Source organism: Haliotis rubra, unplaced genomic scaffold (genome assembly GCF_003918875.1).
Source record: "Haliotis rubra isolate DU_JTF1 unplaced genomic scaffold, ASM391887v1 Scf620, whole genome shotgun sequence".
In the NCBI taxonomy this organism is placed as follows: domain Eukaryota; kingdom Metazoa; phylum Mollusca; class Gastropoda; order Lepetellida; family Haliotidae; genus Haliotis; species Haliotis rubra.
Genome location: NW_025767325.1, coordinates 230,013 through 257,128, shown reverse-complemented (window position 1 = coordinate 257,128; position 27,116 = coordinate 230,013). Strand labels below are relative to the sequence as shown.

At 38.3% G+C, this 27,116-nt stretch overlaps 1 protein-coding gene across 1 annotated transcript in view; it reads left to right on the top strand.

The window, feature by feature from the left end:
* The window catches only part of LOC124256235 (inactive phospholipase C-like protein 2), a 222,722-nt gene that overhangs the window by 75,459 nt on the left and 120,147 nt on the right, over nucleotides 1-27,116 (top strand). Inside the window, 1 exon segment of the mRNA XM_046690208.1 lies at nucleotides 13,261-13,410. Coding sequence (XP_046546164.1) covers nucleotides 13,261-13,410 — 150 coding nt within the window.

Below are 27,116 nucleotides of genomic sequence, written 5' to 3'. Positions count from 1 at the left end.
GGACACGATGACATGTGTCAACCAAGTCAGAGAGTCTGACCGACCGATCCCGTTAGTTGCCTCTTGCAACAAGCATGGGCTACTGAAGACCAATTCTACCCCCGGATCTTCACAGGTACTTGGTTGACTGTGTGTGATCCTGACACTGGAAATAATTCCTCAACCTGATTGTTACCAGATTGCCATCCTAAACTGTAATAAACCTGAATACCTGTGACTACAACATGAGATGCTAGCATGTTTCTTGCATATGTCAGTTAGATTTAATAGGAATGGATTTTGTACTCCTGTGTGCAGGGATTGTCAAGGTTGATTACGACTTCTCGGAAGTTCCATGAAACAGATGCCATTTGCTGTCAAGCGAGGTAATAAAAGTGTTGTAAGTGTTACTCACAATACAATGTTTCCTTTGTGATCTGTGGATTATCCCAGCTGTTGACTTTGTTTTTTACAAACTATTCATGTAACTACCAGCTTACATTCACTGAGCTCTTAACTCCATGTTTAGTACATTTTAGGGTATCATGATTTATACAGACTATTATTAGTCCAACTTTAAAGTTCAGACGAGGTAGACCATGGTGATATTCAGTATATCTTGAATCTCTATGAAGTACCAACTTCTAAATGTCTATTAAAGATTAAATTATATTACTTATTACAAATTTGGAAGAAGAGAATGTCATCCAGCTGGAGGCATGAAGAAGTAAATAGAACACAGGAATCAAGATTAGCACTGGCCCAGGAGCCTGACACTAATGTCAAGTTGTGCCTGGAGGGCCAGGCAGTTTCTTTTGCCTTGTGCTAGTTTCTTCAATGTTATCTTTTCAAGCCTATTCCATATCTGTGGAATCTCATCAGGACCAAGTAGAAAGTAATTGGCAATATACTTTTAATCTGTTTCAAAACTATTTCAATTAATATATTGCCGAGAACCGCAGAAACAATTTTACAAGCTTTGTGTAACAGTTTTCTTGAGCTTTTGGAGATGGTAGTTTGGTAGACTAGATTTTTGTCCAAGGATTACTGATTACTCGTTGCTTCTGGTACCAAATTAAAGTATTGTTATTCCATTTAAGTTGATTATTTGTGTCCATTAGATCTCCAGTCTTGTAACTTCTGGTAAAACTCTGTGCAATGTTCTTCATAACTCCATCCTCCAAATCAGATATTGTCTATGTTAACAATTTGGTAATTTATCAGTAATTTTTATAAATTCATCTGTCACAGTGGAGGAAACGAAAACCAAACCAAATATCTAGTCAATATTTTCACTGTTTTGATATACAGGATGTTCCAACTTCCCTCTTTATGATCACAAATAACAACAAAATAAACGAAAGCAACCTTTCCTGACCGAGGAACTAAACTTCAGTCAGTGATAAATACACATGCTCATCACACTTGAGATGAAATGAAAACACTGGTGTCATTAGCACAAATTGTTACTGTTTTCTGGAACTGAATGGAATGGAATATGAAGGTGATGGTCTGCCAAAGACAGCAAGCTTGTTGATAACAAATGTTCTTCTTGTTGATTTTTATGCGTGTGTTTTTGCACGACTCAGAAGGCCTGTCTGAAGAATGACTTGAACATATAATTTTAAGCCCAGAATAAAACTTCTCAACATTATGTTATTTTTTTCAGCATTTGCATGTTTATTTTTACAACATCTGGGAAAATCTGATTAAAAGAAAACTCCAGAAATGTAAAATTCATCAGGTTTGTCAAACTCTATAAAAATGAAATGGAATCCTCCTGTGAAATATCTCACACTCTTTTCCATAGCTTGTAAATGCATGCGTGTAGATTCTACTCGGTCAGTGTGTCTTCGTTACACTGAAGGTTTTCTGAGAAATCTTATCTTTTGCCAGCCTAGTGGTCTAAGAGCCGTCTATACACAAATACAAGCCTGTAATGCTGCTGAATATTCACAGAGGCGTTATAAATCTTAAGTATAATTCCATCTTTATAAGGGCTTAGCTGATACACAAAGTCATGACAGAATAGATATCATGTAGTGTTTGAAATTCAGTATGACAATCAAGGTGTCTTTGCCATAACCTTATGTTAAAGTTTAGAGGTTGAGGAGTCTTAAGATTCACATATACTGTAGACCTTTTAGGTTCCCAGGATTCCCTTTGGTCACTGGTGAGCTGATGATACAGTACAGAAAACTAGTTTCTTTCATTAGATATTTTTGGCCAGAATCCATTTTTCTTAGTTTAAGGGATGAGGTTACTAATGACAACAGCCATTTTTAGCTTGCTAGGAATGTTATCAGACATGTACAAATTGCTGACATCTTGTCACATTTCTTTTTCTTTAACACGTAAATTTGGGCGTCTGACATTGTCAGGTTTTTAAATATGGCTGAAATGAGTGAAAAAGACTTTACTTTTCTAAAATCCAATGAAACTCTTCTGTCCAGGAGCTGGCATGATGTCTCCATATATGTTTGTATTGTTTGTATTATTTATATTTCAAAACAAGAAATAATTGAAATCACCTTCAAATATTTGAAAATCTTTTCTGAAAACCACTGAAACCAGATTTTTTGACATGTTATATTATCTATGCACTTTGTGTGGTCTTTACTCCTGCATGCGTTCATCTGAACAAATCTAGTTCTCCTTGATCGGAATACTTTTGATATCTTTTATAACAAAGTGTTGCCAATGTCTAATGGCAGTCTTTCTAGGGGATTCTAGATCAACCTATGTTTGTTTTTTACAAGAATTGATTCAATACATAATGGGTGGTCAAGCTCTGTTGTCATTCAGGTTTTATCTTACCCCAGCGTGGTCCAGATTTGATTAAGTAAAGGTGAATGTGGGTGTTCAAAAACAAACTCTTGTTTTCTGTTCACTCAGTGTAATGAAAAGCTGCTTTATTAAAGAAAATAACCTAATTAGGGGACCTACAGTGAGTTTATTTTATCATATTGGTATCAATGTCATGTTAAATTTCAACAAACTATATTATTTGAGTGATGGATTTGAAGAAACACATGAGACAAGTTTAATGTCTGAACAGTTATCAAGAACATACAAACCAGACCCATCTTCAAAATCTGACAACCTTAGATCCCCATTCTGTGATATCATTCTTGAGGTAGCTGTCCCTGATTATTGGGGAGGTTACAAAGAGCTGTCGCCACTGAACAGGTCAATGGGTTACTCTACCACCCATTTGATATCAATATCAAATATATGAGTCAGCTTGAATTTGTAAAGTTCATGGAATAATATATGCCTTCATCCCACCACTTATCCAAATAGATTTGTGTCAGCTGTATCCACCATGATGATTGCCATAAAGCGAGGTCGACTCAGGAGAAGAATAACAAGATAATTGCAAACATTGTTTACACAGGGAGTCTTGTCTTGTTTGTCATCGGTTCAGAAAAAAATTCAACCACAGCCTGGAAAAAGATGATATATGCATGGCGCAAATATGATAGTCTTCCTACTGGAAGCTCCAGCTGTTACAATAATAGATACATATCAATATTGTCTGCAGTTTCCTGGAAACCGTGATCCATATATACGCTCCTGTATACTAATGATTTGTTCACAGTATCAAATTTAATTTTAAGAGGACAGTAGGTAGCTCAGTGGTTATTGTGTTCGCTCCGCATGGGTTTACAGGGTGCAGCATATTTCTAGTGTTCCCAGCCATGATATTACCGCAATACTACTAAAAACCAGAAGCACACTCATTAACCACCAGACAATGCCATAGTCCTCGTGTGTCCTTGTGTTTCAGTGGAATATTCCTTGTCATCTTGTGACCAAAACATTGTAACCTTCTTAAGAACATTTGACACAAACTTATATATGGAATAATATGGAAATGCAAGGGAGTGAGTTAGGTTTAGTTTAACTGTTGTTACATGATGGCAGGTCAGCTGAAAATCAGTTTGTCTCAACAGTTTGCAAAATTCTCTGAAATTCTCAGATGTTTTTCACTTTGATGATTCTCACAAGTATTGTTATGGTGATCCCAAACCAAGGAGCTCATGCTGGTATGAGATTTGAACACATAATCGTATCCTGGCAGGACTAAGGGACATAACTCTGATAGTGATATACCACTGAGTATTGAGTTGCTTAGGCTCCTTTAGATTGTGGTAATGTGGGGATTCAGTAAGTAATTGTTCCCTAGCAACAACCCATGCTTGTCATTAGATGCAACTAAATGGGTCGATTAATAAGCCATGGTGACTTGGTTGTTTACATGTGGTCATATCCCATGTGCATTGATCCTTGTTCATGCTGTTAATCTCAGGATCGTCTTGTCCAGACTCGATTATTTACAGCCAAAATCATATTGCTGAAATGGTACTGAGTGCGGGGTTAAAACAACAAATGATCACTCACAGAGATCCTTCATCCTGATACTAAAACTGCCATAATCTCCTGTCTTCTAAATATTAGCATTTAATATGAAGCCTGAAAGATGAATAAACTAAGCAGATCAACAATTAAACAGCTCCACATGTTACTATAGCAATAAATGCTGGTATTTCATGTGTAGTTATTGAAACTGTACATAATAAAGTAACAATTATGTCCAGATATTCCTCTACACCAGCTTTACAGAGGTAGTTACAGAGTGAGGTAGCTAGTTCTAACAACTGTAGGCAAGATTCCAAGTATATTCGGAAGATTATTTGATTGTTTTATTGTCCATAGCGTTTTCAGTGGAAGTAATTGGATAGAGTTCTGCATTTGTGGCAATTGACTCCAGGCCATCAGTGTTGTTGAAGAGAGTGTGTATGTTTGAGGTGAACTCCGTAAAGCACGTGACATTTGGTGTTCTAGGCTGTTTAGCTGCGACAAATCTTAATTGAAATCTGTGTGTTTTTGTAGGGATGATATTTGGGGTATTTGGCTAGGTAATAAATCAAATTGGTTTCATTTTGTGCTCGATTTGTGTGATGATTGTCATCATAGAATTTTGTGAAGGGTGATTTTAATGGTTCTTGAAGTCGTGTATCAACAGATAAAAAGGCTTGAGAATAGAGCTGAATCTCAAATATGTTATAAATTTTAGTTTCACCTGGCATTAGTCTATTTGAAAAAAACTCAACTTTTCAGTTTGAATTCAAATAAGTGGCAATTCCATTAGATCTGAAAGATAAGAAGTAGGAATATTCTCATGAATTTCAATTTAATGTAATAATTGGTTGCCAAATGCCATGTTAAAAAATATAATACAGCTATCACCATGTTTCAGTATTAGTGAAACAAATGAGATTGAAACATGCAAGGCATCATCATATCAGCTTTCACCAAAAGATATTTGTTCTAGAGATTTCCTTATTCTCATCATGATGCTGTTATTTGAAATAGACACGATGAATAAATATTTGATATCCACGGTGTTAATCACTTTTACAAGACAACTGATTTGTTGCACAGTGTGATATGAACAGCTAATTTACAGGAAATTATTCATGTGTGTACTATTTCCTATCTTAAGAGCAGCCAATATTACATGGTGTTCTGTGAGGACATACTGGACATGCGTGCTCGTATTCCTGTAGATATGGGCCTCCACACTCCTGTATTTAACAGTATCCCTGAGCAGTCCATTACAACCAATGTAACAATATCTGACAGTGTCAGGTTTGCCTGACAGGTCCCTTGGTGATTTCAGAAACCTTCAATTTTGAGTTTGAATCTTGTTTGTTCCAAATATGTTTCTACGGTTTGTCATCACCATTCACATGCTTTGAGACCCGCATCACTTTAGGCTTTCCTCTCATATTAGTCTGACCTACCATGTAACTGGAAAGCCGCTAACAGAAGCGTTAAATCCATCTCCTCAGGATTTCAGTTTTATTGCCTCATTGTTCTAGTATTTTGATTTCTTTGACTTCAGATACTGAAAGATGGGTTGTGTTACTGCCTGTTGTTGGAAGTTTATTCAACGTATCTATGAAACAAGTTTCTAGGTCATGACTTCTCTGTCACGTGGGAAAGAATAATAATTGTAATATACTATTCTTTGTAAATGCACATGTTCATCTTCAGCAACAAGTCTGCAGTCCAAGTTTAGACCTATGGTATACTTGCTAGTAATAATACTAATATTACATATATTTACTTGTTTTTACATAAAAACTTTGGAGAAAGTTTCAGCAAAATAGACAGTGATGGCTCTTGTATTGACACCTCATTGTTAAGTAGCAGTTACCACCTGTGAAAATTTGGTGTAAAATTCATCTTCAGCAAGCCTAGCATGTCTAGGAACTAAGTAAACATCATCGGGTGGTCAGGCTTGCTGACTGATGATGACCGCCTTCATGGGTTGATGTATTAAGCAAAAAAACAAACAAACTTTGTAGTTAATGGATTCACTCATCAACACTTGTTCAGGGCTTCATTATGTAGACTGTGTCTTGATGTTGATGAAATATTGCCAATTGTGAAGAAAACCTGATACTCACTCGTTGGTGAGTAGTTTGTAAAAGATGAGTTGGTTGGTTAAAATAGGTGCTTAATATGACTGTTACGTTTCATAATTAGTCTGTCAGTCTTCTACAGAACAAGAAGGTCCCCATTACCATAAAAAGACACGTGAGATTAAAATGAGCACCTGCCGATTGTTGCTCATGCCATCAACCACTGGGATGAAAAAAAGATGAAAGCTGAGCATCAGAACACTTGTACTGAAATGATTTGTTCATTCTGTCTTTTGTAACGCAGCCTTCATGACTGGGTTGCTGTTTACAAATCTCCATTGAAAGCATTCCTTATTGCACCTTTTCAACATGGAACCTGTTTAGTGAACATGCCAAATGAAAATGGTGGCAAAACATAAGTTTGATATGGATGATTTTTCAGCTCTAAATTTAAGTGAAAGTTTCCTACTTGTCTGTCTTCCATACCAAAGGGAATAAAATGAAAAAATAACGTGAATCCAACTGAAATCTACAGTGATTCATCAAATTTAGATTGCCTCAGTTATGAAATCGAGCATTGTTCTGGGGGTCCATTTAAATGTTATTTTATCTTTTGTTGACAAATGTTTTGACAAGGATAACTCAATTTTGAAGACTAAATGCTCGTGTAGTTTATTACAAGCAGAAAACTGGAGAAAATATTCATTGATTCTTGTAAAACAAAGGGCGACATTTGAAAACACAGATTTTCAAAACTAAAAAAAATGTACAACTACTACATAGGGAAGCAGTTGCTTGTTGCCGTCTCTCTTATTGATGATGATGATGATGATGATGCAGTCTCATTCCTTGACTTGATTCTCTGGGTGTGGTACTGTCTAATGGTGCCTGGAATTATCCGCATGCACATTCTTGCCTAATTACTCTGGACAGCATTATGAGCAAGGAATCTAGGGTGGGGTGTTGGTCAAGTCACAGTAGATGTACAATAATCATTAAGTCTCTCATAGTGTTATGAGCAAGAGGACATAGTGAAGACAGTCTTACGTGAAGCAGCGTCTTGACAAAATGTCATTGAAACGGAAAAGTGTTCGTTTTGAGTTACCATTGTTGAAAGGCTGGATAGGTAAGTGGATGGACTTTATGAGGAGAGTCTGGGGCAACTATGAACTGTGTGTTCACTGGTTGAGTTGTAGAATTCATGAGTTCGGATAGCATACCTTTGTTGTGTCAGGATCCTGTGCTTGTTTCAATCTGTTTGGGGGCGGTGGGGTAGCCTAGTGGTTAAAGCGTTCGCTCATCACGCCGAAGACCCGGGTTCGAATCCCCACATGGACACACTGTGTGAAGCTCATTTCTGGTGTCCCCCCGCCGTGATATTGCTGGAATATTGCTAAAAGTGGCGTAAAACCATACTCATTCATTCACTCACTTGATGCATGGTTTGTTGACACCATTACAATGCTCACCATAGCTTCACTGAAGTAGAGTCATGTACAGCCTACATTACTGAGGGATTTCTTCCAACATAAGGGGCGGTGGGGTAGCCCAGTGGTTAAAGCGTTGGCTTGTCAAGCCGAAGACCCGGGTTCGAATCCCCACATGGGTACAATGTGTGAAGCCCATTTCTGGTGTCCCCCCGCCGTGATGTTGCTGGAATATTGCTAAAAGCAGCGTAAAACCAAACTCAGTCAGTCAGTCTTCCAACATAAAGATGGCGGACCATGGTGTACAGGGAGACAGTCCAAAGCAGCATCTAACACAATGCACTCGCTTTTATGAGGTAAAGGAGTGGTTTTATGCAGCTTTGAGCAATATTCCATCATGACACAGGACATGGAAGTGGATTCACACTTTATGCCCTTGTGTGGAATCAAACCTGGGCCATCACCATGAGAAGTGAACACTTGGACCACTGGGCTTCCCCCCTGCCCTGATTTGTGAATGAGTTAACCTCTGTAATGTTCTATGAGTTGCAATTATGTCATAAATGATCTGTCTGAATTATTGTTAACCTTTTATCTGTGGGTACCACGGAGACTTACAGAAATGGAAATGAAATTTCCTTTAAAAAACCATTTTAGAACAACATAGTTTGGAAAGTTTTCAGGGTGTTGAGAATACAGTCCCTCCAACACAACACTGTCTGAAACAGATAGTGTTTTGTCCAAGCTCCAGCTGATGGATCAGATACAAGCTTTCAGGGTTTACACCCATGACTGCTGCCAGGAACATAACAGGATTCATGTCCTAGATTGGAGAGGTTCTATTAATGTCTGTCTGATGGGTGATCATTTCAGAAATCGTCAGGCTTACCATGGATACTTGTGTCGACTTGGACACTTGTGTTAGTTTGGTCGTTCTTTTGGTTGTTTAGGAGTGTTTGGACTGCAGGGGCATACTGAGAGGAACTGTTAACACACTGTTATTGTTGGTGCTGATTTCTAATAACATGCATGGTGGGTTTAGTTCTCCAGGAGTATGTGAGCTGGGCTTTTGTATTTGTTTAATGAAGTGTGAATAAAAGTAGTGTCAGATATTGGAAGCAAGATGTTAGTATGCATGACAACCTTGCATGTGTTATTGAACATGTGCCAGCTTACGTCACATATATCATAAGGTCATTTTGTTCCTGAATATGTCTGGTATTTTTTAAAGAATTATTTTGGGAATCAGAAAGAGAGGTCACCAGGATTTTGAGGTAATTGAATGCCTCCTTGATGTAGCCAGAGCACCTGCCTGGAGAGCTGAAGTTCAGTGGTTTGGTCCCCTGGTAATGTCATACCAAAAGATGTAAAAAGATGGTACTTGTTTTTACCATAACTAGTATGGCCATCAAACAAGAAATTCAGGGAAGGTTTAGGGTACATACTGCAATGTTTTGCATCAAGCATTCTTGTTGCAAGTTGTATAGCAGTTTAGGAAAAGCATGACGTATGATGATGTGTCTTAATCTTCTTTCTTGGAGTCTGCATGGTGAGTTTTAAAAAATATCCTGTGTTTGTTGATAGTTTCAAAAGTGTTTTAGTGTTTTCTGTAATCAAGTGGGCTTCTTCTAAAGGCATCAAAAGGCCTTAGTGCCAGGAGTTTCAGAGAGCTTCGCCAGTTTGTACTAGTCATGTTTGTTTGTTTACTTGCACATGATACCGAGTAGTATGATGGCGATTTCCAGGTAATCAGCTCTGAACCAGACAATCCTATTGAATGACCATATGGGTGTGGATCTTCATTATTGGACTATGATGGCTTACATCTACCAATGATATGCATCGACCACCTGATCCTGTTTGTCATCTCCTGTGATGAATGTGGGTTTCTGAAGATCAATTTCTATCCATGAAACTTTTGTGAGTTCATTGGGTCCGTTTCTTCTGGAGCTTATTTGCAGCCATTTTCATGCAATTGTTCCTACATAACAATTGTCTGTATTTTATGTTAGAGTCATTAATCGCAGTGACTGTGATACATTTAGTTACAGGAAGACAAAACGGCCGATGAACCTGATTGGCGACTCAGCCGCAAGATTTCCAAAGTTGTCGGTCTGTGGAGATGATATATTCATCATCATATATCCCTTGACTGATGATTCAAAGATGATTATAATGATGTGTGGAATAAATAGAAAACAGAAGTAAAGTCAATTTGTTGATGTATGTCGAGTCGGTAGTTTGGAAGTTATAGTCTCTGTCTTTACGATGGGTCACAGTGAGGATATTCAGTCAAGGACATACATTCAAAGTGTTAAAATTATCAGAAACAACAGTTCTATATATATTCATGCTTGGGATTTCACAGGGTTTTCTGTAGGAATATGGAAGTAATCTGTCTTTGTTTATTTCCTGTGATTAACATTTGAACATCGAAACATGTTCTTCATATGCTTCCCACATGGGTACAATGTGTGAAGGCCATTTTTGGTGTCCTCCGCCGTGATGTTGCTGGAATATTGCTAAAAGCGGTGTAAAATCAAACTCAGTCAGTCAGTCTTCATAATCATATGCTTTATGAACTTCACTTTTGCAGTCAGGTGAATTCTCATCCAAAAGAAAACAAAACATTTTGTATAAACTTCTTGCTTAAAAATATATCAGAGGTGAAGAATATCAAAGGTGAAGAAAAACTGAATGACTCGCTCATGACAAACTGACTCCCTATAAACTTAACTTACAATGGTGAAATGAAACAGCTGTATTTATTCATTGTTGCATTGATAATGATTTTCTACTTATCTATACAGGAAAAGTTTGCCTGTCAAAGTTTCACAAGTGTCATTCAGAAGTTCCATTATGCACCAGGAAGCTGCTATGACTTTCACCACATAGGAAGTTATTGGGGAAAAACCCTCACAATAAAAAATAAAACCACACATTATTATTGTGTTTATAAGGCAGATAACACTGGACATGTTTACTTCCCTACAATATATATTGCTGTGAATATCCATGCAGGTTAAGTTCAATTGTAAGCTTCAATACAATCTGGCCAGGTATGCACTCCGACGAGGCATGGCACACGGTGTTGTGACAACAATGTTGTCACCAGCCCCTGTCACTTGGGGTGAATATACAGGTGACATAGGTCTGCACTTATATCTAGTGTGTGCTGGGACAGGGTTACATCCTGCGGGGACATTAGGACATTGCAATGTGGAAATGGAACCGAGGTATTATGACAAATTGACTTTGACTTGGTCATTTGATGTATTTTTGTTTGTATGATGCAGCAGTATTTCAGATATATGCCGACCATGGTCATTGTTAACTGTTTTACTTCCTTATGCTGGACTCTATTCTGAAGTGTTATATGGAATGTTTGTTGACTGTATATTTAGGATTGTTATTGATTACAATGGGAATGTCAGGTGTGACTTGGCTGATTGTGTGTCACTGTGCCTTAACAACAGATATTGTTGTTTGTGTTGTCAACCACAGGTGTGCCTGGCCACTGTTCATTTACAGGTCACCTAACTTCCTGTAAGAACGACTAATGGGACCAATGGTCATACTTGCTGACTATGTGGATGTATGTTATCGAATCCCAATTGTACAGATTGCTGCACAAGATGTCAGTCACTGGATTGACTAGTTCAGATTCAATTATTTACAGACCATACTAATGTTATTGGCAACTACAGTATTTAATTAATTAGCATTATTGTTTCTTGTAGACAGGTTTAAAATGGGAGATAATCAGTACGTATGTTACACCCATCACTAAACATTGTTACAGACGATATTATACACATTATTTCAGAGAAATGGAACCACTTATGTTTGCAAATAACAATGTGTATAGGTCTTAACTGTACAATTTATGGCAATGACATATATACCAAAGCTTATAATAAATTAAGCAATTTATGCGAGTGCTTCTATTTAGACAGTGGTCCTGACTTAGTTCTGGGTCAAGTGTAGCCAGTTTGTTGATCAAGCTGTTATGACAGTCACAGTGCATGAAGGTGTCTTTGTTCTTCCTGAACTGGTTATGATTTTTAATTACAATCAAAACATTACACCACTATGAAAACGAAAGCAGAAGCACTCATGATGAATCCATAACACACTCATTTATGTTCAAAGGATTGTAACAACACTTGTAACCTGAAATCTTTGTTGTTAGCTGCATCCCCCTAATTTCAATTTGCGCTATTCAAATATCCCAGTTTTGATTTCATGTCAAGCACATGAAGTTAAGTTTTTGAAGAAAACAAATGATATTATTCAACCAAAGTTCTTACCAAGTTTACACCTGTGTGCTGATCAGATTGTATGGTTAAATACAGGGTGCTGAAGCCACCTTAGCGTTACCACTGTCGTAAGTCTGTATTAATGAATGGGAGTTACAATCACCTCAGTGCTAAGATCATTTATACAACGGCACCCAGTTCTACGCACATTAATATCATGAAACGTTTTAATATAGGAGTCAACATAAGTCTATATGAGTCATAAATTTCTTGATATACAGAAAGTATATCATGCCTTCGACAACCAACATGCCCATGTATGAACTAAGCAACCAAGGTCCTCACAGTGAAACATTATGTGTTCTTTACCTCGAGGCTAATGACATTAGCTTCCTGTTAAACCCTCAACAGTTATTGGGGTTGGACCAGCCTGCACCGCACAAACCAGTAATGTATTTTATGTACATCAACATCCCATGCTGTCAACATGGGGTCACTTGCAACCAACCAGGTCCCCACTGACCAGTCCAGTATTTCTTTGTCTTACAACCAGCCTTTAACCGAGAAAGCCCTGCACAGAGTAATTCAATCATGGCATGGTAAATCTTGTAACCAGTTGAGTGGTATAATGACATGTAATTAACCAAGTCAACTGGCTTGACCTCTGAATCCATTAACTTGCCTTGTATGATGAGCATGGAAGTGAAGGTGTCATCCTTTTAGTACGGGAGCTTGTTTTGTAATGCACTGTATGCACATTGCTAACTTGAGGGTTCAACCCAGAGAAGAGACCTCACTCCCCACTTACATGTATTTGTGAATTTGTTCAGTGAAATATTAAATGCTATATCAGGGTTATAACTCGCCCCCAGCATGATCATAAACCATGGTAATAAACTGCCAAGTAAATGGATCAATTAACACACTCATTGACTTGGTTGTCATTGTAAGGTGTCATCGTATTATCATGATGTCAGTAACAGGACTGGGTGTCCAGACATGATTATTTACAAATGGCTGATATATAGATGAAATGTTGCTGATTGTGTTGTCAAACAACAAATAAACATGCAAAGAAATGATTGCTATGCTTTTTCAGTAAATGTTTGAATATGGTAATTACTGACATAATGAGGTAACAGTGCCTGTTTGTGTTTTCAGCCCAGGACTGCCTGGCGTACATGCAAAATGGCAGTGAGTTGATAAAGGTGCGGTCCAACAGTCGTCAGTACCACCGCTTCTTCTCACTCAGTAATGACATGACAGAAATCCGATGGCAGCCTACTTCAAAGAAAGCGCACAAAGCAAGAAGTAAGTTGCATTTTGTTGTCAATTCCATTCTTATCTTCATCTAATTTTTCCTGCTTGTCTGCATCTTAGCCTTGCTCATCACACTCAACACACTCACCCTCTTTCCCTGGATCTTGAGTGCTGAAAACATTGCATTTCATAAACAGTTGTTTCACATGCCAGTGGTTTTCCATCAGCCAATTGAAGCTGAAGCCTTTAGGGTTGTCATCTTCACAGGATGTGTTTTTGCCCCATGGAGACTCTAGAATTGAACAGGTGCCCACCAGGATGGAGTTGTCGGGCTTGGTGACTTGAGTGTGTCATCATATCAGATGAACTGCATCATTGTTCCCAATGTCAGTCACTGGTTTGCCTTTTACAAAGAAGGTGTGGTAGGGTAGCCTAGTGGTTAAAGAGTTCTCTCATCACGCTGAAGACACGGGTTCGATTCCCCACGTGGGTACAATGTGTGAAGCTCATTTCTGGTGTCCCCCTGCTGTGATATTGCTGGAATATTGTTAAAAGTGGCGTAAAAACTAAGCTCACCCATTCACTCACTTCCAAACAAATTGGCCATCAGCAAACCATGCTTGTCATTAGATGGGCTTATTGGGATTGGGTGGTAAGGCTGGCTGACTTGGTTGATACATGTCATTGTATTACAGTTGCTTACATCAATGCTCTTGATGCTGATCAAAGGATTATCTGAACCCCTGTGTGGATGGATGTTCAGTAAGGTTCTATTACTATAACAGGGTATTTTGGAATATTGTTTGCATACAAACATTTGTGAAATTCTACAAGTTCTAGGGTAAATGTAAAATGGTTAAAGGGAAGTAGGGTGACAGTATTTTGATGAGGTGGAGAATTAGGTCATGATTAACCATCTCTCCTTGGTTATAGTTAATAGTTATAGTTAATTATAGTCAAGATGAATCATATTGTTTTGAGAATTCAGGCTGCAAAAACTGCAAACATTTCATAATCCAGTAAACCGTCATTTTCTCACACATGGACTGAATCAACAAATCATACTAGAGATTTCAGACAAGAAACAAAGGAGTGCTGAGACCAAGAGGGAAGAGGGTGTAACACTCCGATACCTCAGCTTACATTTCACTCGTGATCTCGTTGACTTTTGACAGGTTTCAAGCAGGTGTATGATAACTTTGCAAGATATTTTGTAGACTCTAACATTTCTGTGTACGATGAATTTACTCACTGGGGATGTTCAGAAATAGCTGGACTCTCATATCTAATGAGTGGACAGGCCCTTATTGCTCTAACATGCAGCAATTCACTGTGCAGAGCTGCATCCCTACAGCATGCCAGAACCTGTTATTGTAGGTTTGAATCCTGGCTCACCATGTATGTGTTTCTAGGTTTGTCTGCACCATGCTATGTTTGTGGGTTTCATCAAAGTGCTCTATGTCTGAAACCTGCATTACTTCCGGCTTTCCTCCCACATGACGTTGCCATGCCAATATACGATTCAAAGTGGCGATAAACCCTCGCTCACTGACTAATATTTAAATCTACTGTGCCAGCTAGCATGGATTTTGATCTAAGTAAAATCATTGTGGAAACAAAATGCCATATTTAAAAGCTGCTTTCTGCTTTTTGCCATGAAGCTCAATTCAGGCTTAACTAAAAACAATTTACTGAATGGGCATTCTTGTGATACAGCACTGTGGAGTTGCCTCCTTCAGCAATTCCTAATCCTCATGGATTTTGAAACTGGGTCTGATTATGATTCTAGGTCAACACCAAGCCATACAATAAAATCCAAAGTGTGATTCAAGGTTTTGTAATGTCCGTGGCAACCTAAGCTGGTCATTAAAAGTGACTTGGTCGATTGGATTATTTTCCTTAATATTCTTTTCCACACTTGATTTCTTTACAGTCTAGCTGTTCTATGACACAACTCTTATCAAATAACATGCCACATGGTTTTACATGAAGAATAAGGTCAAGTGAGGCTGTCATTGTAAGTTATGCTGACATTCAGTTACATGAGTAATGGAGTTGAACACACTCACTTTCAGGCAGATCATGGTACAAGAGAACATAACCATGAAGATCTGGGTTAGATGTAGTCATCAGCAAGGCATGCTTGTACGAGGAAACTAACAGGGGCAGCTGGTGTAGCTTGCTGACTTGGTTCATGTATGATGTCTTTCAGTGGCATTTAGAAGTTGTACATTGATGTCCAAGATATTTTTATGGATTAAACTTCTTTTTTAATTTCTCTCACGACGTTTCGAGACCATTCCAGGTCCCTTCATCAGGTGAACTGATGAAGGGACCTGGAATGGTCTCGAAATGTCGTGAGAGAAATTAAAAAAGAAGTTTAATCCATAAAGATATCTTGGACATGGTTCATGTATGTTATCATATCCCAATTGTCCAAGTCAGTGCACATGATATTGGTCACTGGATTGTCAGACTCAAATATTTACAGACTGCCGTTACATAGTGGTAATATTGCTGATTTCGGTATTGAGCAAGAAACAAAGAAAGAAACAAAAACAAAACATGCAAGGATAATGTCCATTGTAGTGACACCTCTGTGCAGGTGATGATGTTTCTTGCTTATGAGCACAATAAGAATTTGTCATGCTGAAGAACATCTCACTTAATAGGGTAGACTTTGACCTGCCATGGATCTATGTGTTTGCTGTTCACTGTGTCTGTTCCCTGTGGCACTGGCCAGTCTTCTGTGCTGACAGACTGGTTACTTTGCAGTAATATTGTTTGATGTTAAACAATAATATTGGTTGATGTTCATGGAAGCCAGAGGGATTGTTTGGTTTACCCTTGTTATGTTATTTATGGATCTTGCCATGAAGTGTTTATTGTTGACAAATGTCAGAAACCGTCTCAAGAAGCACTCTACCTACAGGGGCGTTGTTCATTGAGATGAGAATCTGTTACACAGTGTCGAAAATAGTTGGGATTCCAGGTCCTTTTGATTTTAGATGGAATTTGAATCAAGAGACTCACTTATTAGTTAATATTAGGGCTACTATAAGGTTGACTTCCATCATAATCTTGGACACTGTTACAACTGCATTAGTCATGTGGGGATTTAGGACTCTGGGGCAGAATAGTAACTTATCAACTTCTGCTTGTTGCTAGAAGTAACTTAGTGAATCATATCATCAGACTGGTGACTTGATCATGATGATCATGATGATCATTCCTCATAATATCAATCACTGGTTTGCCTGGTACAGACTAAATGTACAGGTTGCCACCATACTGCCAGAATATTGCAGCATGCAGTGTTCAACAGCAAACATGCATGTCTGAGTGTTGGAACAACCATAAAAGAATAATGAAAAATTCATTCAGTGATAGAGGAGGACTACCCACAAAACATTGCCTTCAAAATACTGCAACATTAGAGGATTACAGGGCTCCAGATAATTTTTCAACATCAGGAGTACGTACTCCTTATTTTTTAAATAAAGGAGTACTGGAAAAACTTTTAGAGTACTGAATTGAATTTAATGGAGTATGTGATCTTGTGTTTTGTTTCATATATGCACCACGGCATTGCTACTCTTGTGTAAACAGGTAAAAAACAATAAAACAATACATACAAACAATAAAACAAAACACCACTGCTGTGGTGCGTATCTGCTACTGTTTCTAAATTATTTCCTACCGTATCATGCATATTTTTTATCCGTACATACGCCATTACGGCCCTTATCTGGAGCCCTGGGATTAATTGTTCCTTGTTTTACTCTGCTCTTAGTAACATTCCAGTGTATGACTACAGACTATAAATAATGGAATCTGGACCAAACAATCCAGTGATTGATGCTATGAGCTTTGACTTACACTGATGGAATATGATGCCCTGCATCAACCAGTAAGCCTGATCCTATTAGTCATGTATTATGACAAGCATGGGTCCCTGAAGACCAATATGTAATCTAGGTGTAACATCAGATAAATTCAGACCCACCCTTGCAGTCTAATTGATGAAAAAGTAAAATTAGAAAAAATAACATTTTCCAGTATCTACTGATACATGTCAATAATGTCACATTTACACTGGAATTAATATGTCAGATGTATTTAAAATTTTGAATTATAGTGTTCTATGGTTTTTGAAAATGCTTGATCATCTGTCACTTTGCCTTCAAATCACCATTCATTTTACACTTGATCAGTCTTGGCAATGACCAATAATTAATAAAACACAGCCAGGCACATGATCACTGCATCTCCAGAGCGCCCATACCTTGTTTTATGTCTCCAGAGGCCAGGCAAGAGGATTTACCTTGTTATATGGAAAAAGACCACTCTGTGTTTGATCATACATGCTTGCAAGGAAATGAGAAACTATCTGGTCAGTTTGGTGGAGTTATTGGTGTTGGCAGTAAGCCCAGGGTTTACTGCTGAGATTGTGCCATACCAAGGGTGTGTGCCGTGTGATACATTAATGTTATTATACATGTGATGAATTGATTACCATGTTAAAGAGAGGATATGTTTGAATTTCACAGACATGCTGTAACAATAAGGGAATGTCCAATGAATATGCAACTGTAACATGGTTTAGTGTTGTGGTTGTACATTTGGAGAAATTAAGCGTGCATACTATTTTTGATGACTAATGTTTGTAGACACTGAGTCCACGAGACATGGTGGAAAGATGATGCTGTTGCTGCCACTGATCTGGTATTAAGATGTCAATGAGTGAAAAAGTTATGACAGCTGTGACCATGAAAGCTATGGAGCATTCAAATCAACAGAATGGGAATGGAAGGTCAATGCAGTTTGATGTGATCTGATCCTCTGACCTCATTTGTAGCATTAAGTAAAGGCATTAGCAATGTCTGGGTGATCATAAGAGTCATTGATCCTTCACAGTGGCAGATTTCAGACTGCACTGACAGTGAACCACTTCCTGCAGTATCCAATGGAACACTTCCTGTAGTGCTCTATTATCAGACAGGTTGTGGAGCACTACCTGTATGATTGGATGACCACACTGACATGGTGTTCTCTTCCTGTAGTGCTGGATGACCACACTGACATGGTGGTGTTCACTTCCTGTAGTGCTGAATGACCACACTGACATGGTGGTGTTCACTACCTGTAGTGCTGGATGACGACTCTTACATGGTGGTGTTCACTTCCTGTAGAGCTGGATGACCACACTGACATGGTGGTGTTCACTTCATGTAGTGCTGGATGACCACACTGACGTAGGGATGTCCACTTCCTGTAGGGTTGGAAAACTTCATGATAGGGTGGAGTTCTTCTTGTTGAATCCTCTTACAGTATTTTTTGTCAACACAGACAGTGAATCACCTAATACTATAAAAGATGACCACACTGACAGATAATGAAGACTTCAACTTAATCCTATGGTCCATAGTCATTAGGAGCTGAAATAATGCAGAAGTAATATCTTAACACTTGCTGCTGGCAAGGAAGACCAATGGGTCCATTCTCAGGCCAGACAGCCTCATCTCCTAGATCTTCTTCAATCAGCTCTGTTTACATACCTGCCATCAGACAACAGCCAAGAGAATTGTCCTCATACTCTGACACTTATCCTCATCAACACAAAGGTCAGGCCTAGCTTGGAGACAGGTCAGGAGCTTTTAATAAGATAAAACCAAACGGAAACTATCTGAAAGGGTGTTAAGTGGCCAAATCACATTACTGCTATTGGTAGAGCTTCTCCTGTTAGCTGACTGGGCCAGTAATTGGATTACTCATGGTCAGTGTGTGTCTAATCAGGGACAAGATATGCAGTGTAAGAGTCTGGCTTTTGCATTTATAAATCATCAACTTTCATATCCAGAGTATATCCATATTCTAACAGGCTCATGACTTCTTCAGAGGGGGTATTGTCTGAATGTTGAAAAATGGTCTTTTGGAATATTTCATGTGTAGCTTAGAATAATGTATGGCATATCTGAATTAATTAGGCTCCAGGTAGGTGTTTTTCAAGACTCTTCCAGTTCATATGTCTGATAGAGAGCAAGCAGCTACATATTTCATGACAATTAATGAACAATTGAATACCCAGAAACAGACATTTAACAGAGGGACTGCTGCCAAGGACATGCTGATTTGTCAAAGAAAATGGTTCTGTCTCTTTGATTATAGAAAATGAATGATTCTTGATTTTAAGTTCTTTTTGTTTGTTTTTGTTTAACTCCACACTCGGCACTATTCCTTCTACATTGTGGCAGTCTGTAAATTACAGATTTGAAGTCTTCCTGTTTCTTGTCTGTTTCACACATTAGCAGAAGAAATATTGGTCATCTGTTCCATTGGTACTGTGGTAGGCTCCAAACAGCTCCTGTATTTTACATACAAGGTTAGTGTACTTGCATATCAATATGGTGATGAAATCTGGACATTTTAGGACAAATTAGTTGGCATTTGGTAGCTGAGTCATCAAAAACACTGCAACTCGCTGTGCAGAGTTCTGTCCTTTACATGTGCCAGATCATGGGTTTGAGCCCTAGATTTGCAGTGTTTTCTTGATGCATCAACACTTTACCTTTCCACATGAGTTTATCAAAACATTAAACATCTACATTTTTAGTGTCAACATTAAGTATCCGCCCCAGTTTGCGTTGTTTTCCCACGCTAGGCTGACACAGTGATAAAACTAAAGCAATGTTCAAAGTGGTGTTTTAATCAGACTTGCTCAGAAAATATTTATATGACGAAGTTCTGTCAAACTGATAATGCTACTGCACTGCAGTATGAGTCTTCTCTTAAATGCAGAGAAGTATCAGGCATCCTCTTGAGGAGTACCGGTATATAGTATATCACCCACTTTCAGTTTGCACTAATTAGATGTTGAATTACAGAATTGCTGAAGTTTCCAAGAGGATATTCGTTAATATCTGTAGAGCCTATTAGAATCACCAGTAGATTTTGAAGGATATCTAGAGTAGAGCTGTCACTTTTATCTTTTCTGGAGGCATGTTCTGGACAATAAATAATGGCTTGCTGGAAGCTTTGTTGTGTATCCGCTCTGCTACAGACTCTCTATCAAAGGTCTTGGGAAGCTATGGCAGATAAGGATTCAATCCTGGTACCGGTATTTGGAAATGCTGCAAGAAAGCAACTTGAGAAATGCTGATACAGGGTTCTTCATTGCTAGTTGTTTTGGACTGTATGTAGTTTCTGAATGAGAAAATTGGTGAGGGATGTACAATGTGAGTCACTTACTCCTCATGTATGGATAGGTGCCACAACTCCCTGTTGAGAGTTTTGTCCCTTTGGTTCCAGATTGATGCAGCTCATGATCCCTTGGTCGCCTCTGTAACCTCATTGGTTTGGCAGTAATGATATGCATTATAACCTGTTTGAATTTGAAACTTTCCCTCCAAATGATAACAGGAACACTGCTGTCGATCCATTTCCAACTGTTGAGAGTTCTGTCCCCTGGTCACCATGACCCTGACCAATCTCCTTAATTTGTGACCACTATTATCTTGTTGACTGTCTGTCATTTAGTGGATAAAGTGTCTAACTTCAGAGCATAATATCAGTGGTTCAATCTCTGGCCTTAGCATTCCATAAGACAGTAAAAGATGTTTCTTGTTATTGCCCTGGTAGGCTCTGAATCCGTTACTTTGGATACAGATCCGGTTTAGAATTGGTCTTCAGTAGCCCACGCTTGTCGTAAGAGACAACTAACAGGATAAGGTGGTGAGGCTCACGGACCTGGTTGACCGTCATCGTATCCCAATTGCATAAGTCAATGCTCATGTTGTTGATCACTGGATTGTCTGGTGGTCCAGACTTGATTATTTACAGACCACCGCCATATAGCTGGCATATTGAAGAGTGTGATGTTTAACAACAATCCAACCAACTAACTACTGTTGGTACCTATGTTAAACTATGCCTAGCTATCCCCTTGGGCTACCTATAAACTGACCATTAAGTCCAGATCTGTACAAGCAGACACATTCTTGAAGACACTCATGTGTGCATGCATGCACTACTTTACAACACCTCAGTGTGGATTATTACCCACAAGCCTGGTTCAGAGTTCAACATTGAAAAACTTCCAAACTGTCAGTCATGTTCTATTCTCAAAACTGATCATAAATGCAGCATTAACATTCATATTTCTGGAACATTTATGGAAATCAGAATTTAATTAAACAGAATATTTATATTTTTGGGAAATTTTGGGGAAATTTCAATACAAGCTTCCATGCTTTTAAAATGATTCAATTATGATGACACGCTCCTGGTAATGTCATCCTTACAGTCATGACGCCATGACAACATGCAACTTGAGAGAAGGTTGAGTATGGATTCCTTGCATGAACACCATTGCATGTCTAACACATGATGAATAACAACCGCCTGATCAAGGAGACAAGTATTGCGTGGTCACAAATTTCCCATCATGCTCTTCAAAACCTGTCCATAACTGACGACACATAATCATCCGAATTTGAGAATAATGAGCTAAGAATGGTCACTGATGCAAAAGAGAACTGGAGATGATTGGTTCGAGGATGGCTTTGGATTAGAATCGGATGCAGCATGCAAGAAAGGGACGGAACAAGGATGTGACTTTTCGTGTCTTTTAAACGCACAAGAAAATTGACTGGTAACCCGTGAATCAATAGCAGACTGAGGTCTTAATGCCCAGTGAAATCAAGATTCTTTTCTGCATGAAGCACCAATCGTTATATCAGCTAGCTCTGAATATGTAAGGCAGCTTCAGAATGGAACACCGTTGATTGATGGGACAATGAGGAAATTGACGAGATTGTGCTCACGATTGAACGCGACTGTGTTGTTGGATGAACAGGTGTCTGGTACATGTCAAAAGCTAGTTGTTAAAGATAGCGTCAGAAACTGTTGAGCTTCACAATTCATATACTGTTTTCTACTTGTGGGATCCAATTAATAATCCTCTGACTTAAATTTTGAATGAGTGAACAAATGTTTGTCTTGCAGTCATCAACCACCGTGCAGTGTTTCCATTCTCTGCTATATGCTGGATTTTGGCTTGATCAAAAAATGGCCAAGATCAGTAATTTTTCAGTGTGACAGTCACAGTGTCCCGTTGAAATAATATGTAAAAATATTTAACTGTAACATACATCTAACACACAGAAAGCAAATCCCAGTTTTCTGAAATTAAACTCCACTCAACTCATGGTCAGAATCGGAAGTGAATGGCTCTGATTCATTCAGATTGCATATTTTATCTTTGTCATCAAAGGTTGTTCAGTTGATTCAATCAAATAACGAACTTAACTGAACCAGAAGCAAGCTCATACCCCATCACGCAACACCTTCAGTATGTAACATCGCGATGGTATAGTGAGAGCTCTGCCTGCTAGCTATTGCTGTGAGGAGCTTGAAAATGACTTGCAAACAGTCGTCATTCTTGGGGGTCAAACACAGTCCACTCAGGGACGAAGGATTTAAAATGAGTAAGGAAACTGACACCCACTTCAACAGAATACGGAACTGATTTTTCCTGTGAAGACTGAACAATCTGATACTATTAAACATGCGAGTATGCTGTTCAGAAATATAAAGAGAAAACTCAGAGAAAAGTACATTATATTATCATTAAATATTTTACATTGTAGCTTGGGGCACCATCCAAAAGGGATGAAGACTGATATTTTTTTGGCCTGAAGTATTGTTTCTGGCATGAAAAAAACACCAACGGAAATACTGTCAGTTATCAAGTCTGAAGGAGACAAACCAGTGCCTGAACACTAGAAAACATGGTCAATTTGTCTGATCCAATCTCATCAGCTATCTTGTTCAGAGATATGGGTTGCTGAGTGGCCATTATGACTAGATATTGTAAACACAGATACTACAACATCCTGGGCTAGGAACTTCGAGACGGAATGGATGCGGTCAAATAGTTCAAAATTAAGGATATTGTTTAAAAACACAATTTTTTTCCATTTCCTGGTTTCCAGTTTTCTATTGAACCACCAACGTAGTGGCCATTTCTGGATTTAGACAAAGCTTTTATACAAACTATGGTGCTCTATCATCTCAAACATTTTTTTTTTCTGGGTGGGGGTTTGTAACTGGTGTACGCAAATGAGTAAGAATCCCTCACAAAAAGTTAGCATTTTTCCCTAGGTTTAGTTCCACACCGCATGTCACTGTGATGTCATCATGCTGAATGTTATGACACTCTAGATATGACATGGCAGTCAGATGAAGACATTTCGAGCTATTGACATTTCTCGATGAAGGGGAAACTAGCTTTCAGAATTGTGTGATGTATACATGTACATTTCATCATTTCAGAATGCCTGGTTACAATGTTTAATAAACATTTTGGTAAATAATGGTGGTATAGCCATTGAGCTGACTGTTTGAGTCAATGGTGTTAATTTCATTTTTAATCTCTGTCAGTATTGAATGTAATTCTTTAGATGATAAGGGGCAGCAGTTCCATCTTGTAGTTGAAGCTTTTGCTTATCATGCCAGAGACTTGCATTCATACAGGTGCAATGTGTGAAGATAATTTACAGTGACATTGCTCGAAAACTGCTACAAGAGGTTTAAAATCTCACTCACTCAATTCTAATTGACACTTTGCACATTGGAAGAATTGACTCACATGAGATGTTAAAACAATTCTGAGAACCGTGTTTGTATTGTACGTGCAATATATAAGAGGCAGTGTGAGTTGTACCTTGTGCTGTAGCTGGAGCATGGTGTGAAGGTGATGAACCCCTCCAGGCTAGGCAGGACCTACTCTGTGAAATACGCCAGTGTAAGAAGCTCTTTGGCTAGCCTGTTTGAACAGCGTGGACAGACAAATCAGGTTAGAATCACATATGTGTTTAACCTGCAGGATAATACAAGTATGGTGTGTGTGTGTGTGTGTGTAATGACGTAATTTGTCTTTAGGCTGGGAAATATTGTCCCAGATTTCACTGTCTTTGCTGGCTTGGTCTGTGTGGGGAGTAGACTTGCATTGTGTTTATGAAATGAAAAAAAAAGATGAGAGTGTGAAATTATCCTGATACAGTGAAGTAAAAAGATGCAAATAGTCTGTTAATATTTTGCAATGTAGTGGAGGCTGTATTAGATATATTTGTTACTTGGGATGTATATCACTGTGTTATGTTTTCAGCTGAAAGTTTCAAATGAAATATTCCAGTACTTCAAATACTCAAAACACCCGGAAATTGGCCAACACATAATGTTTATCAACATTGTTAACACAAAAGTAAACCAAAAGGTCCACACACGTTTTTCTGTCAGCACTCATTGACATCGAGTTCGGGTACAGCAGTGAAATGTCATCAGCCGGCCATTTCGGCTGTCTCCCATGGTAGCATCAGGAACTGCTCATTTGTGACGTCATTTGGACTTTACGTCGCAATATGATTTGAATGACGTCACCACTGCTGACGACGTAAGAATACAATGGTGTGTGCGATGTTTGTACGTATTAATACGCAGCGAATTGTCTTGCAATTTCCGGGAATCAAATACCATTCGATCATGTTTTTCAACCAATCAGATTAAAGAACACAGTGACTTTTGGTTTACAATGCTTAAAGGTCACATGCAACGTAAAACACAACTTTGCAGATTCTGATACCTTTCGGTATGGACTTACGAAAACAAAGCGTCAAAAATGCAAATTCAACTTATAAAGTTGAAAAATAACGCGATGAAAAAAAACGCGCGAAATCGGAGTTCAAACGTTTCACTAATTTTCCCCAGACTTTTCTGGGGAATACGGGTTTCAACAGCTGGGCTGCGCTCATAGCACGTGCGCAGTGAAATAGGTTCGCGCAACTTGGAAGCGGGCTGTCTGGTGAATACTCGGTGAAGGCTTTGGTGTGAGCTATTTTCATAATGTTTTGTTGATATCTCACTGAGGCGAGCTTTTATATGTTATGACAGAAAATTTACTGTTTATATAATTTCATTTGTCTATTTCACCACACGTTCTTCTTACAGAGTCACTTTCTCAGTTCGATGCCAAAGCAATGTCATTATTTAGCGTTGACACAATTTCTAACTGTGATATAGATATGTCGCTGTCACAGACAAAACTCAATGTCTTGTTTTATTGACACCTGTGTATCTGCCTGCCTGTCTGCTAATGACAATATTCAATACACAACTCGCGATCACTGACCACATGCAATTTGAACTTAACACCAATCAGGCTATACACCATAAACAAAACGCGTGATTTATGGCCCGAAGTTCGGTCTCTGTCACATTATGTAATTACACAGACAGGCAGGTGTGATACTTGAACACATGACATGTTATGATGTCTGTTGATTGCAAAATGTTATACACAAAAAATGAGTATGTATTTACAAAACCCAACATCTCTATATATACACACACAATGAGCCGTGAAGGCAGCATCTGCTAATGAACCAGCCGTTACACTTGAGTGCACACCCACCCGCTCTGACTGGGTTCGGTATCCCGGCTGCTTCGTTTCGAGGGAGGTAAACCCAAGTACAAAATATTGCACTTTTGATTTGCGATTATACGCTTATAATTTTGTTTATTTGTTTTTTCATAATCAGCAATGTATATTATATGTCATGAATAAGTGATAATTGTGTTTTAATTATGTTTGATTTTTGGGTTGCATGTGACCTTTAAGATTAGTGAAAATCTGGGGGTGATTGTTATGTCCCCCATCTCTTAAATTTTTCATATGTTTCTTAAATTTATATGTGTAGGGGACAAAACATCTAGTCCCTCTAGATTTTCACTTGTCTAATGGATTAGCATCTGTGTCTACCCTTGAAATATCAGCACTCATTTCTTTTTCAAAATTTCAAAATTTTAAATAGAAAACTAATTCAAATGAGCTGTGGACTAGCTTGATATGACTGATTGGTAACAAACCCTGTATGAGAATGGTTTGTAACAACTAATTTTACAGGACCAAAGGAGGTCTTTCATTCCACTAATGATTGGACAGTAATAGATTAAGCTGAAACTTCTTTCTGAATATTTCTCATATGAAATATTCCAGTATTTTCATCAGTTCATCTGCACAGGATACTGCAGCCTCTAGCCTCTGATGTAGCGCTGATGAAGGGGATGACGACACCAAGCCCTCACCATGAAACATTTTGAAGTGTTTTGTTACTAAACTGGAGTGTTAATGGCCAATATTTATGCATTATCAAATGTCGTTTTTGAAAGTAGTTTGTATGGTGAATCATTAGACATGCTCGAGGAAAGATGTGTGGTTTTGAAACTAATAACCTGTTACGGTAACTGCATGGTTCTGTTGCGGCCATTTGTTGGGAGGTGCATCAAAAGTTACGTCAAATTATTTGTTTATGGGGTCAATGATACTCTTTTTACAAAATGACTCATAACATCATAAATTGAATATTCATTTTGGTAAAATTATTATTCGTAGTTTGAGAGAAAGAAATTGATTTGAATTTCAGCTCAACATCGATTTTGAAATATAATTCATTCAGTTACATGGTTCTGAAAATGTTTGGTGTTCGATGAGTGTTTTTCGGTGTGAGCTTGTATTGATTCTGCTTATAGACAGAAGGATGAATGTAAACTCAGAATAGGCTACATAAATCCGAAAAAAATTGCAGTTTGTGTTGTAGATTACAGAATAAACAAATATATTCTTGTGACGCTCAAATGACCCTTGTACAAATAAACGTAATATGTATTGATTTTTAAAGTGTTATAGGTTTTATCTCATT